General features: G+C 35.1%; 1 protein-coding gene across 2 annotated transcripts in view; it reads left to right on the top strand.

The window, feature by feature from the left end:
• The window catches only part of LRBA (LPS responsive beige-like anchor protein), a 767,039-nt gene that overhangs the window by 296,249 nt on the left and 456,793 nt on the right, over positions 1-13,997 (top strand). For both annotated transcript variants that reach the window (XM_060116154.1, XM_060116148.1), the window contains exon 36: positions 1,182-1,290. In XM_060116154.1, coding sequence (XP_059972137.1) covers positions 1,182-1,290 — 109 coding nt within the window. The remainder of the gene's footprint in view (positions 1-1,181; positions 1,291-13,997) is intronic.

The following is a 13,997-nucleotide window of genomic DNA, read 5'->3' as shown; positions in this document are numbered from 1 at the left end:
TGATTTTTAAAAAAATATTTTATTGGAGCATAGTTGATTTACAATGTTGTGTTAGTTCCTGCTGTACAGCAAAGTGAATCAGTTATACATATACATATATCCACTCTTTTTTAGATTCTTTTCCCATATAGATCATTACAGACTATTGAGTAGAGTTCCCTGTGTTATATACAGTAGGTACTTATTAGTTATTTATTTTATTATATAGTAGCATGTATATGTCACGTTCATTTGGATTGAATGTTGGACATTGTATTTAATAATGCAGGAAATTGTATTTAAAAGTCTCTAGATGATGATATTTTCCTGTAGAGAGGATTTCCTTTTGATTTTTGATTAACAGTTAAATTTGGTGCCAATTATGTTAATTTAAGACTGAGCTGATCCAAAGGTGGAATTTTTAAAATCTTTGTGAGAGTTTGCCTTATTTACAGTTTGCCTACTCCTATCTCGCAGCCCTTCTAGGTCTTCTTAAGGCCCAGGGTTTTACAATGAGTCTACAGCACTGTTCTTTATGTTTTGTTCTTTTTTTCTTCTCACCATGTGAGATTCTGAAAATTTTGTTTAGTTATTTGGCTGCCAGTTAATCTACGTGCAAATCCCATAATGTTGTTAGAGCGTCTGTTTTCATGTTTTTGAGAACTGTTTTCTGTTTCCTGGGGTATACTTGGACTCCTTTTGTAAGCCTTGGTAAACTACTAGGATTCCTCTACCCTGACAGGTTATAAAATTCAATTTTTGTCTCCCAGCTCTATAAGACTTATAACAGCTCTGTTTAGCTTCTCTGTTCCCGCCTGTCAATAGTAAATGTGTCAATGGGAAAGGTCATGCTGAACATCTTCTCTAGGATTCTGGCTGTTTAAGTATTGGCTACCTTGGAAACTCTCCAATACCTTAAAAAAGATTAAAAGATAAATTTAATCTAGCATTTTCAGTTGCTTTTCTTGGATAGTTAGTTTGATAAAAGCGAATCTGCTGTTGCCAGAAGGATAACTTTTTGCTGTTATGTTCTTCAATTATTTAGTGTAAAATAATGGTCCTTCATTTGGTATGATGTCAGAAAAGGAGAGTAAATGTTCTTCCCTCTCCCAGGTAGTAAAATACACCACCTTTGAGCAGTGAATAATCATATATGTCATGTGTATACATATATTTATTTGACAATGTTTATCTCTTTATAGGTTGCTTAGCCAAACCATAAAGGATCACCTAGTAAGAGTAGCAAATGAAGCTGAATTTATCCTGAGCAGGCAGCGAGCAGAGGATATTCACAGACATGCGGAATTTGAGGTAGGTTAAACCTAGGAGTGGTGTGAAGAAGGTACCATTTTAAAATGTTAGTCATGGGAAGCTATGTAGGTAAAATGGCAGCATGGTCTTAGCAAACATGTATTATCAAAAAATTAAAAATATATTTGTGAGAGAATCATGGGGATTCGAGGCAGATAGTGCAAGACTCTGTAGCCTTGGCTTTGATAATTTTCCAATAAAGTAAATAGTGAAGGATTTTTGCCCTCTCTAGGCAAGACAGAGCTAGTTAACTGGAAATGAAAAGCCCTGTGGTAGATAAGATCCTTTAGGTTTCTAGAGAGAAGCTGAACAAGTGGCATGAAGTTTCTTTAACCTTGAGGTGGTAGCTGAGGAACTGAGGGAGAATACAGCTTTCTTCTTGGTTCCTCACAGCGGGGACCAAGTGAAAGACCCATCCTGGGCCAGTGCTTGTCTCAGCAGTTGCTTCTGAACATGTGTAACAAACGTGAATTCATAGAGGAAATTAATGGTGTTATAGCTGTATAAATTACAAAAATTCACACTTAAGGTGAACTTAGAAGCATTTGACAGGAACATTTGTTAAAAATTTGGGGAAAAAAATTAAAAAGCACCATCTGGGTTCTTTCTAATATATTAAGAGCAGATAATTCAAATGTTGCTGATATTTCTCTGGTACATTAAAAATGATGAAAACCTCTCCCAGTTCATTTTATACACCCTTCATAGTATGAAAAAAGGTACTGGAAAAAAAAAACTGTAGAAGACAAATTTCAGTTAACAATATAGGCACAAAATTCTAACTAAAACTTTAACCAACATAATCCAACAATGTAATGAAAGAACTATACAATTGACTCTTGAACAACAGAGGTTTGAACTGTGGGGGTCCACTTATCAGCCAGTATTTTTTTTTTTTTTTTTTTTGTGGTACCTGGGCCTCTCACTGTTGTGGCCTCTCCTGTTGTGGAGCACAGGCTCTGGACGTGCAGGCTTAGCGGGCATGGCTCACAGGCCTAGCCGCTCCGCGGCATGTGGGATCTTCCCAGACCGGGGCACGAACCCGCATCCCCTGCATCGGCAGGTGTACTCTCAACCACTGCACCACCAGGGAAACCCATCAGCCAGTATATTTTTTTTTTTTTTTTTTTTTTTCTTTTTGCGGTATGTGGGCCTCTCACTGTTGTGGCCTCCCCCGTTGCGGAGCACAGGCTCCGGACGCGCAGGCCCAGCGGCCATGGCTCACGGGCCCAGCCGCTCCGCGGCACATGGGATCCTCCCAGACCAGGGCACGAACCCGCATCCCCTGCATCGGCAGGCGGACTCCCAACCACTGCGCCACCAGGGAGGCCCCAGCCAGTATATTTTGATAATAAATACTAGAGTACCACAGAGTCTGTGGTTGGTCAGAATTACAGATGTGGAGGAACCTTGGATATGGAAGGCCAACTATAAATTATATGTGTATTAACCTCCATGTTTTTCAAGGGTTAGGTGTATAGTGTGGACGGCTTATAATTTATTTATGGATGCTAAAGATGATTTGATATTAAGATATCTACCTATAAAATAAATTATATCGCCAAATTAAAAATAGGAAAATCATGTGAATATATCAATAAATGTAGAAAAAAGCATATTACAAAGTTTAGTATCCAGCCCTAATGAAACTGAGAAAAAAAATGTATATCAGAAAACAATCTAAATATGATAATGACTATTTACTAAATATTATTTAAAATGTTTAAAGCTGTTTCTATTAAAATCAGGAAAAAAAAGTGATTGGTATCTTCTATTAACATTAACAAAAATTTTTAATGTTTCTGCAAGTGCAAGATATTGTTAATATAATTGGTAGATAAAGAAGATGTAATATTACTTTCAGATGGCTCATGCTATGATCTAGGAAAATCTAAGAGATTCTTGAACATTTTTCTACCAGAATTAATAGGGACTTTAGTAAGATTATTGGATATAAGATAAATATGCAGACAAATTAATAGATTATCTTTTGAGTTGCAAGCAGTAGCCAGCTAAGAATGGAAATCAGAACTGTATACAGTTAGGACAAAAGTACTGTTTTGGGTTGAATTCTCTAAGAAATGTACAGACACTATTTGTAACAAAAGTATAAATTCTCATTAACACAATACAAAATGTACACTGCTAGAGAATCATTCCATGCTGGGTAGTGTAACTTGCTCTGTGTGTATAAGAGAGAGAGACAGCAACAGAGACATAGAATCCTTCCTTTATTTTGAAATAATTTGAGACTTATAGGAGCGTTATGAGTAGTACAAGAACTACTCTTCAACAGTCTCCTAGATTCTGTAGTTATTAGAAGTTTAACACATTCGCTTCTCCCCTGTTTTTCTTTGTTTCTCTGAATTTGAGAGTAAGTTGAAGCCATGATACCCTTTTACCCCTAATTACTTCAGTGAGAATTTCCTATGCCATTCTCTGTTTTAATCTTGTACAGTTATCAAATCAGAAAATTAACACTGGTACAATGCTATTATTTAAATATAGACCTTATTCATATTTTTCCAAATGTCTTCATAATGTTCTTTATAGTCAAAAAGAAAATATTACTGCCCCCAAAGATGTCAGGTTTTCTCAAATTAATATGTAAATTCAATACAGTAACATTAGCATATCATTCCATTAGAATAACAGTGGAGTATTTGAAATTTAACTACACCTTTAAAAATATCTAAATATCAAAATCTTCCACAAAATATTTTTGGATATGCAAATATCCAGTTAATGTGGGAAAGGAAATGCATTAGTGTAGCCCTAAGATTGATGAAATAAAAATATTGAGGATGTGCTTGATTTCCCAGATAAACAATACTAATTAAAATAATACTATAAAGACAATATATATAAAAAATCTTCCAGATAGAGTAAGGATATAGGATGAAAGATGACATAGTAAGTATTTTAGAAACAGTTTTGGAAAACTGTAAAAGTGGCACTGAGGCATATGGGAGAATTTCTAAACCAAGACAGGCCACTTAGAAAGTACAGAAAGTAAGCGTCTGTTAGTACGTATAATATTAAGCTGAGGAAACATACCATCAACAACATGGAAAGACATAATGGAACATGGAAAGACTAATAAATTAATATGTTTACTATATTAATAATTCTCATGAAATAAGTGAAAAATTGACCCAACAGGCAAATATTCAGAGGACAGGAATAGGGATTTCACAGAAGAATATAAGTTACCAGTAACATTTAGAATGGTACTCAAATGATTGAATATTTACACAAATATTTAGGGAAATGTAAATTAGAGAAATCATGATATAACTTCTCTGTTCTCAGGTTGAGAGAAAGAAAGAGTGATAGCTAGTACGGTTGAGGGAGATAGGGGAGACGAGATGGGCAATGGTATTCTCTTACATTTTTAGTGGAAATGTACATTTTTGTGTTATGGGAAGGCAATATGTTCATATGTATTTTAATAATAATTATATAGGCATGTGCACACACACCCATTTACTCAATAACCGTATTCTGTGAATATATCTTTAAGAAAAAGTAATAGTATATAAGCATAGATATGTAAACCTGCTTATTGCAGTGTTGTATGTAAATTTAAGAAAATAAAAACAACAATGGACAAACAAGGAAATGTTTCTTTAACAAAAGAACCATCATTTTCACAATGAACAGGATGTTAATAAATTATGAAAAAATGAAGAGGTTGATGGCTTGATTTTTTTTCAATAAGAGCTTTTTTCATATCTTTTTTTTAATTGCATACTTTAATCCACAACCTGCTATGAAAGTTGAAGGTATTAGTCCTCTCATAATTCTTTTTCATTTTTGTCTCTTCAACTTGTAATTTTTAAAGTTATATTTTATTTTTCATATTGTCTAAATATGTAACACTCATTTATTTTAACCACAATTCTGATAGTACTTGAGTGTTTGTAATATATTTAAGTGAATTCATTACACCACCCCCTCTTTTATTAGTCATAATAATTTCTTGATTTCCCCCAGGTTTTTTCTTTGCACTCAATTCTTTTTTTTTTCCCAGAAAGAAAAGTAGGAGAAACATTTATTTTACCATTTATTATGCTCTGTTTAAATTTGACTGAAAAAAATATACATATAGAAATGTGCACATATCAGTAGTGTGCAGTTCAATGAATTTTCACAAACTGACCACACCTGGGTAATCAGTCCTCAGATTAAGAAATAAATTATTACCAGCAATTTAGAGCCCCCTTATAGTCTATAACCTTTTAAGGACCACTACTATCCTGTCTTCCAACACCATAAATGAATTTGTATTTTATATAAATGTAATAATACAATATATATTCTTTTGTGCCATCATTTTTTCACTCAGCATTGAGTTTTATGTTATTATGTTATGCTATTAGATTGTTCCCTCTTATTCCTATAGTATTCCACTGTGTGCATATTGACTCAGTTTTTAATTGGCTAGGTTTCATCTCCTCCCCTCCCCCCAACAAAGGGTTCATGTGTGCTGTAAATTTAAAATTCTTTCACGTTTAAGAATATTTGCCAGCTGTCATTATATCTGAATGACATCCTGATGGATTGAATATTCTTGGCTAACCCTTGCATTCCTTTAGAACTTTATAGACATTGCTTCATTGTATTTTGGCTTTGAACGTTGCTTTCAGAGAAGTTTGAGGCCAGCCTGATATTTTCCCTTAGTTGATGATTTGTTTGTTTTCTGTCTGAGATTTATTTGTCCATGGAGTTGATTTCTTAACAGGAATATGACTTAGTATTGAGCATTATTTATCAAAAGTTCCTGGAACATAGTTTTTTTGTTATAATCTGCAAATTCAGATTTTTCCTTCAGTTCTTAGTAATTTCTATAAATTAAAATGTGAACTATCTTTTGCATTTTATTTTCTTTTTCTTTACTTAATGACGCATAAATCTATGTTAGATATGTCTGTCTTTCATATCTATTAGTTATTTCTTAATTGCTTTACTTTCTTTGATCTCCAGCCATGAGTAAAGTTTTTAATGTTTTATTTTCTCTGTCTGTGGTTTGCCTATAATGATTGTTTTGTTCTTCATTTTGTTTATTTAAATCTTTAGCCTCTCTACCTTTTTCTCTTATCTTGACTTTTATTTTGTTTTATTTTTTTGAGTTATATTTTTATGTTGTTTTTTAGAAGAAAATAATCAGGAATTTCATTTTTTGTTATATATTCTTTGTCTTTTGTATAGAATCTTCCAGTTTTATTTAAATATTTTATTTGTTTTTTATTTATTCATTGATTGGCAATTTATGTTTGCATAACTACTGTTTGGCTTAGACAGACAGAGAATATCTTGGTGACTCCTTCCCTTCTCACTGTCTCTAAAGCTAAAGCTAATTTTTTCTGTCACTGAGCTACACTTTGATGTTTGAAATTTGATTTTTGCCCAGTTTTGTTTGCCTATCATGAAGAGAGGGAGAGAGATCTTCGACATAGGTGAGGAGGCCTTCGTAGCACACCTAAGTCTTGCTTTCTTTTACAAGATTTCGTTAAGTATTTTCTACCAAGTTCATTCCGTCTTATTAGAAACTATGGACAATTCTCATCAGGGAAAAATGTGCTTAGGCTGTGAATCATTATCCGTCATTTCAGAGAGTACTCTGGAGGCTACTGCCCTGGGAAGTCAGCCCTATTTTTCACTTCCTTGTTTCACCAATTTTTGCACTGTACGTTTTTCTAGCATCTTCAATAAGAGGAAACGAGATAACAATAGTTACTCGGTTTGTGTCTCTCCATATATGAAGGCATTAAGAAAAATTATCACAGTGTTGTTAGTTTACCAACATTGCTTCGGGGACATGGTTAGGAACTGAGCTTACGGCAACCTTGGTTCTAATTCCAGTATGTTTAATTTCCCCAAGGGAACCAATTTTTTAATGTTTGGTAGTTTATGTTATGTTTCTTTTATTTTGGTTATTTTTTTTTTTTCTTTTTGCTGTATGTGGGCCTCTCACTGTTGTGGCCTCTCCCGTTGCGGAGCACAGGCTCCGGACGCGCAGGCCCAGCGGCCATGGCTCACGGGCCCAGCCGCTCCGCGGCATATGGGATCCTCCCAGACCGGGGCACGAACCCGTATCCCCTGCATCGGCAGGCGGACTCTTAACCACTGCGCCACCAGGGAGGCCCTATTTTGGTTATTTTTGTTGGGGTTTTTTTGGTTGTTCAATGTTTTTGTTTTTGCTAATTTGTTTAGGATTTGAAGGAAGAAAAAACTTTAAAAATTGCCATTTCAGCCTAATATCCTAATCTGGAATGTATTCCTTAGTGTCCTTTCCAATGGTTATGGAGAAGTTCCTTTGTAACTCTGGGTTGAGATTGCAGTTCATTCTTTTAAGTTTTAGTGATCATGGTGCTGGTGATATATGTGTTCTTACGTGAATGAATGTGAGAGAATGAGGAAGGAGAAAGCAGGTGGAATTGAAAAGAGGAAAAATACTCCTAAAACACTGTGCAATACAAGAAATTAAATTGATCTGACCCAAATGGTACATACATTTGCAATTTAGATAAGGGATAATAGTGACAATTGCAGCTTATATTTCATGAGTCCTTATGTTGGCTCAGAAACTGTCATGGGTGCTTTGTAAGTTTTAACTAATTTAATTCTTTTTTTTTAATGTATTTGATTGAAGCATAGTTGGTTTACAATGTTGTGTTAATTTCTGCTGTACAGTAAAGTGAGTCAGTGATACATACATACATACATACATACATATATATATATATATATATATATATATACACATCCTTTTTTAGTTGTTGTTAGTTTCTGCTTTATAACAAAGTGAATCAGTTATACATATACATCTGTTCCCATACCCCTTCCCTCTTGCGTCTCCCTGCCTCCCACCCTCCCTATCCCACCCCTCCAGGCGGTCACAAAGCACGAATCTGATCTCCCTGTGCTATGCGGCTGCTTCCCACTAGCTATCTACCTTACGTTTGGTAGCGTATATATGTCCAAGCCTCTCTCTCGCTTTGTCACAGCTTACCCTTCCCCCTCCCCATATCCTCAAGTCCATTCTCAAGTAGGTCTGTGTCTTTATTCCTGTTTTACCCCTAGGTTCTTCATGACGATTTTTTTTTTCTTAAATTCCATATATATGTGTTAGCATAAGGTATTTGTCTTTCTCTTTCTGACTTACTTCACTCTGTATGGCAGACTCTAGGTCTATCCACCTCATTACAAATAGCTCAATTTTGTTTCTTTTTATGGCTGAGTAATATCCCATTGTATATACGTGCCACACCTTCTTTATCCATTCATTGGATGATGGACACTTAGGTTGTTTCCATCTCTGGGCTATTGTAAAAAGGGCTGCAATGAACATTTTGGTACATGACTCTTTTTGAATTATGGTTTTCTCAGGGTATATGCCCAGTAGTGAAATTGCTGGGTCATATGGTAGTTCTATTTGTAGTTTTTTAAGGAACCTCCATACTGTTCTCCATAGTGGCTGTACCAATTCACATTCCCACCAGCAGTGCAAGAGTGTTCCCTTTTCTCCACACCCTCTCCAGCATTTATTGTTTCTAGATTTTTTGATGATGGCCATTCTGACTGGTGTGAGATGATATCTCATTGTAGTTTTAATTTGCATTTCTCTAATGATTAATGATGTTGAGCATTCTTTCATGTGTTTGTTGGCAGTCTGTGTATCTTCTGTGGAGAAATGTCTATTTAGGTCTTCTGCCCATTTTTGGATTGGGTTGTTTGTTTTTTTGTTATTGAGCTACATGAGTGGCTTATAAATTTTGGAGATTAATCCTCTGTCAGTTGCTTCATTTGCAAATATTTTCTCCCATTCTGAGGGTTGTCTTTTGGTCTTGTTTATGGTTTCCTTTGCTGTGCAAAAGCTTTGAAGTTTCATTAGGTCCCATGTGTTTATTTTTGATTTCATTTCCATTTCTCTAGGAGGTGGGTCAAAAAGGATCTTGCTGTGATTTATGTCATAGAGTGTTCTGCCTATGTTTTCCTCTAAGAGTTTGATAGTGTCTGGCATTACATTTAGGTCTTTAATCCATTTAGAGTTTATTTTTCTGTATGGTGTTAGGAAGTTTGCTAATTTCATTCTTTTACATGTAGCTGTCTAGTTTTCCCAGCAGCACTTATTGAAGACGCTGTCCTTTCTCCATTGTACATTCCTGCCTCCTGTATCAAAGATAAGGTGACCATATGTGCGTGGGTTTATCTCTGGGCTTTCTATCCTGTTCCATTGATTTATCTTTCTGTTTTTGTGCCAGTACCATACTCTCTTGATTACTCTAGCTTTGTAGTATAGTCTGAAGTCAGGGAGCCTGATTCCTCCAGCTCCGTTTTTCATTCTCAAGATTGCTTTGGCTGTTCGAGGTCTTTTGTGTTTCCATACAAATTGTGAAATTTTTTGTCTAGTTCTGTGAAAAATGCCAGTGGTAGTTTGATAGGGATTGCACTGAATCTGTAGATTGCTTTGGGTAGTAGAGTCATTTTCACAACGTTGATTCTTCCAATCCAAGAACATGGTATATCTCTGCATCTATTTGTATCAGCTTTAATTTCTTTCATCAGTGTCTTATAGTTTTCTGCATACAGGTCTTTTGTCTCCTTAGGTAGGTTTATTCCTAGCTATTTTATTCTTTTTGTTGCATTGGTAAATGGGAGTGTTTTCTTGATTTCACTTTCAGATTTTTCATCATTAGTGTATAGGAATGCCAGAGATTTCTGTGCATTAATTTTATATCCTGCTACTTTACCAAATTCATTGATTAGCTCTAGTAGTTTTCTGGTAGCATCTTCAGGATTCTCTATATATAGTATCATGTCATCTGCAAACAGTGACAGCTTTGCTTCTTTTCTGATTTGGATCCCTTTTATTTCCTTTTCTTCTCTGATTGCTGTGGCTAAAACTTCCAAAACTAAGTTGAATAAGAGTGGTGAGAGTGGGCAGCCTTGTCTTGTTCCTGATCTTAGTGGAAATGCTTTCAGTTTTTCACCATTGAGGATGATGTTGGCTGTGGGTTTGTCATATAGGGCCTTTATTATGTTGAGGAAAGTTCCCTCTATGCCTACTTTCTGGAGGGTTTTTATCATAAATGGTTGTTGAATTTTGTCGAAAGCTTTCTCTGCATCTATTGAGATGATCATATGGTTTTTATTCTTCAGTTTGTTAATATGGTGTGTCACATTGATTGAGATTTGCATATATTGAAGAATCCTTGCATCCCTGGGATAAATCCCACTTGATCATGGTGTATGATCCTTTTAATGTGCTGTTGGATTCTGTTTGCTAGTATTTTGTTGAGGATTTTTGTATCTATATTCATCAGTGATATTGGTCTGTAATTTTCTTTTTTGTAGTATCTTTGTCTGGTTTTGGTATCAGGGTGATGGTGGCCTCATAGAATGAGTTTGGGAATGTTCCTTACTCTGCAATTTTTTGGAAGAGTTTGAGAAGGATAGGTGTTAGCTCTTCTCTAAATGCTTGATAGAATTCGACTGTGAAGCCATCTGGTCCTGGACTTTTGTTTGTTGGAAGATTTTTAATCACAGTTTCAATTTCAGTGCTTGCGATTGGTCTGTTCATATTTTTTATTTCTTCCTGATTCAGTCTTGGCAGGTTGTGCATTTCTAAGAATTTGTCCATTTCTTCCACGTTGTCCATTTTATTGGCATAGAGTTGCTTGTAGTAATATCTCATTAACTAATTTAATTCTTACAATAAGCCTCTGAAGTAGTACTGTTATTATCTCTCATTTTATAAATGAGAAAACGGCATAAAGAGGAAATAACCCAGAATTACAACTGGAATCCAGATGTAGGCAGTTTATCTCTTAATCACTGATCTGTGTATTTGTTTCACATTTCATTAGATTTCCATAGAATATGTGAATAGGATTTAATCCTGGCATACACAACAGCTGTATTCTAAGCTAATTTAATTTTACACTTTCTACTACAGTTTTTCATTTTAATCTTTATAATCTTGCTATGATATTTCTAATATTTATAGTAATATTCTAAAGCATGATTATAAAATATCTAAATAGAAACAAATATTTATGAACCAATTTTATTGTTACTTGAATTTTAGTGGAGAAAATGTATTTGACTGTTTCACATGAGAGTCAATTTTAAGAGAGCAAGCATATTTTTAATATTTTCTAGTCTTTTATTTTCATAGAAGTAGAATTCCCTTTATTTATACCACAGAACCCCAATTGATTGAGGCATGTTCATGTTTAATATATTTCTAACTACATTGGTCTTAAATCTTAAATAATACTCTACAAGATGAAACATATTCTTTCCTAGACAGCTTATATTCTAAAGGTTATCTATATTCAGCCTTGAATTCATGTTGTGCATTCTTAAATAATATATTTGGACTTTAGCTACTGCTAGTTACTTCCTACTGCAAAAAGAGATGTTGTCATGTATTTAATATACCATTTGTGGTTGTAAAGTAGCTGACTTGTTTCATTTATTATCAAGGGATGGATGACAGTGTAGATCTGAAATGCACATCTCTTTAGTTCATTACATGATTATCACTGGTGTGGGATATCCTTGACATCTTCTGCTTTTGATTTATGTAGATAGTCCTTGAATGTCATGACATCATTGATTGGGTGCACATCTTAACTTTATTATTTTATCCTACAGCTGTAAACAGAATGTTTATTAAAAAACTGTTGTGCAAAACGCTGTACCCTGTCTTGTAGTGTATGTGTGGGTGTACACAATTCATGACAATCTTTTGTTAAAAAGTTGTCTATCAAAGTTTAGTTTATTTCAGCTGATGTGTTATATCTGTAAAACGTGATCAAGATTATCATTTAATAGCTTTATTTTTAGGAATCTGTGTAAGTTAAGGTCCATTTCAGTAAGAATGTCTTAATGCCCTTTTGTCTGACGTTGCTTTGAATTTTATCTATTATACAGTACAACTCAATTCTTATTAGCTTCAATGGAATGGTGGCCAGTCAGCTTAGTTAAAGTAATAAAAACAGTTGTTTTTATGAAGTAAAGTGGCATGAAAGCACTTGATTAATTATTAATATAGCAATCTATAGATTTTTCTTTTAGTTGAAGGATTTCAAATATTTTTTCATATTAGCAAACAAAACATTTTTCAGTAAAGTAGGGAATTTTTTTTGCCATTTAAGTACTTTTGCATTTTCTAAAATATATTTTATTTGTTTATTTTTGGCTGCATTGGGTCTTCCTTGCTGCACATGGGCTTTCTCTAGTTGCGACAGGCAGTGGCTACTCTTTGTTGTGGTGTGCGGGCTTCTCATTGCAGTGGCTTCTCTTGTTGCAGAACACGGGATCAAGGCATGCGGGCTTCAGTAGTTGTGGCTCATGGGCTCTAGTGTGCAGGCTCAGTAGTTGTGGTGCACGGGATTATTTGCTCCGCAGCATGTGGGATCTTCCCGGACCAGGGATTGAACCCATATCCCCTGCATTGGCAGGCGGATTCTTAACCACTGTGCACCAGGGAAGTCCCACTTTTGCATTTTTTAATATTAGTGAACACTTATATGACAGCACTTATTTATGTAGGCTGTTAACAAGCAAAAAATATTCTTTATATCTAGTCTTTGATGTAAATATTATTATCATTATCTTGGTTTTAGAGGTAAGGAAATGTGAAGCACAGAGAGGTTAAATGATTTGTTCTAGGTCTTATAGCTAATATATGGTGAAGCTGGGATTCAAGGTCAAGTCAAGCAGTCTGATACAAAGTTAGGACCAACTAACTTTTTTTTTTTTTACATCTTTATTGGAGTATAATTGCTTTACAATGTTGTGTTAGTTTCTGCTGTACAACAAAGTGAATCAGCTATCTGTATACATATATCTCCATATCCCATCCCTTTTGAGCCTCCCTCCCACCCTCCCTATCCCACCCCTCTAGGTCATCACAAAACATCGAGCTGATCTCCCTGTGTTACACAGCAACCTCCCACTAGTTATTTATTTTACATTTGGAAGTGTGTATATGTCAGTGCTACTCACTCACTTCGTCCCAGCGTTCCCTCCCTTCTCTGTGTCCTCAAGTACCTTCTGTATGTCTGTGTCTTTATTCCTGCCCTGCCGCCAGGTTCATGAGTACCGTTTTTATAGATTCCTTATATATGCGTTAGCATATGGTATTTGTTTTTCTCTTTCTGACTTACTTCACTCTGTATGACAGAATCTAAGTCCATCAACCTCATTACAAATAACTCAATTTCGTTCCTTTTTATGGCTGAGTAATATTCCATTGTATATATGTGCCACATCTTCTTTATCCATTATTCTGTCGATGGATGTTTACGTTGCTTCCATGTCCTGGCTTTTGTAAATAGTGCTGAAATAAACATTGTTGTACATGTACCTTTTTGAATTATGGTTTTCTCATGGTATATGCCCAGTAGTGGGATTGCTGGGTCATCTGGTAGTTCTATTTTTAGGTTTTTAAGGAACCTCCATACTGTTCTCCATAGTGGCTGTATCAATTTACATTCCCACCAACAGTACAGGAGTGTTCTGTTTTCTCCACACCCTCTCCAGCATTTATTGTTTATAGATTTTTTGATGATGGCCATTCTGACCGGTGTCAGGTGATAACCTCATTGTGGTTTTGATTTGCATCTCTCTAATGATTCGTGACGTTGAGCATCTTTTCATGTGTTTGTTAGCAATCTCTACGTCTTCTTTGG

This window comes from Mesoplodon densirostris, chromosome 1 (assembly GCF_025265405.1).
Source record: "Mesoplodon densirostris isolate mMesDen1 chromosome 1, mMesDen1 primary haplotype, whole genome shotgun sequence".
In the NCBI taxonomy this organism is placed as follows: domain Eukaryota; kingdom Metazoa; phylum Chordata; class Mammalia; order Artiodactyla; family Ziphiidae; genus Mesoplodon; species Mesoplodon densirostris.
The sequence above is the reverse complement of the archived record's forward strand: the minus strand, read 5'-3'. Positions and strand labels throughout refer to the sequence as shown.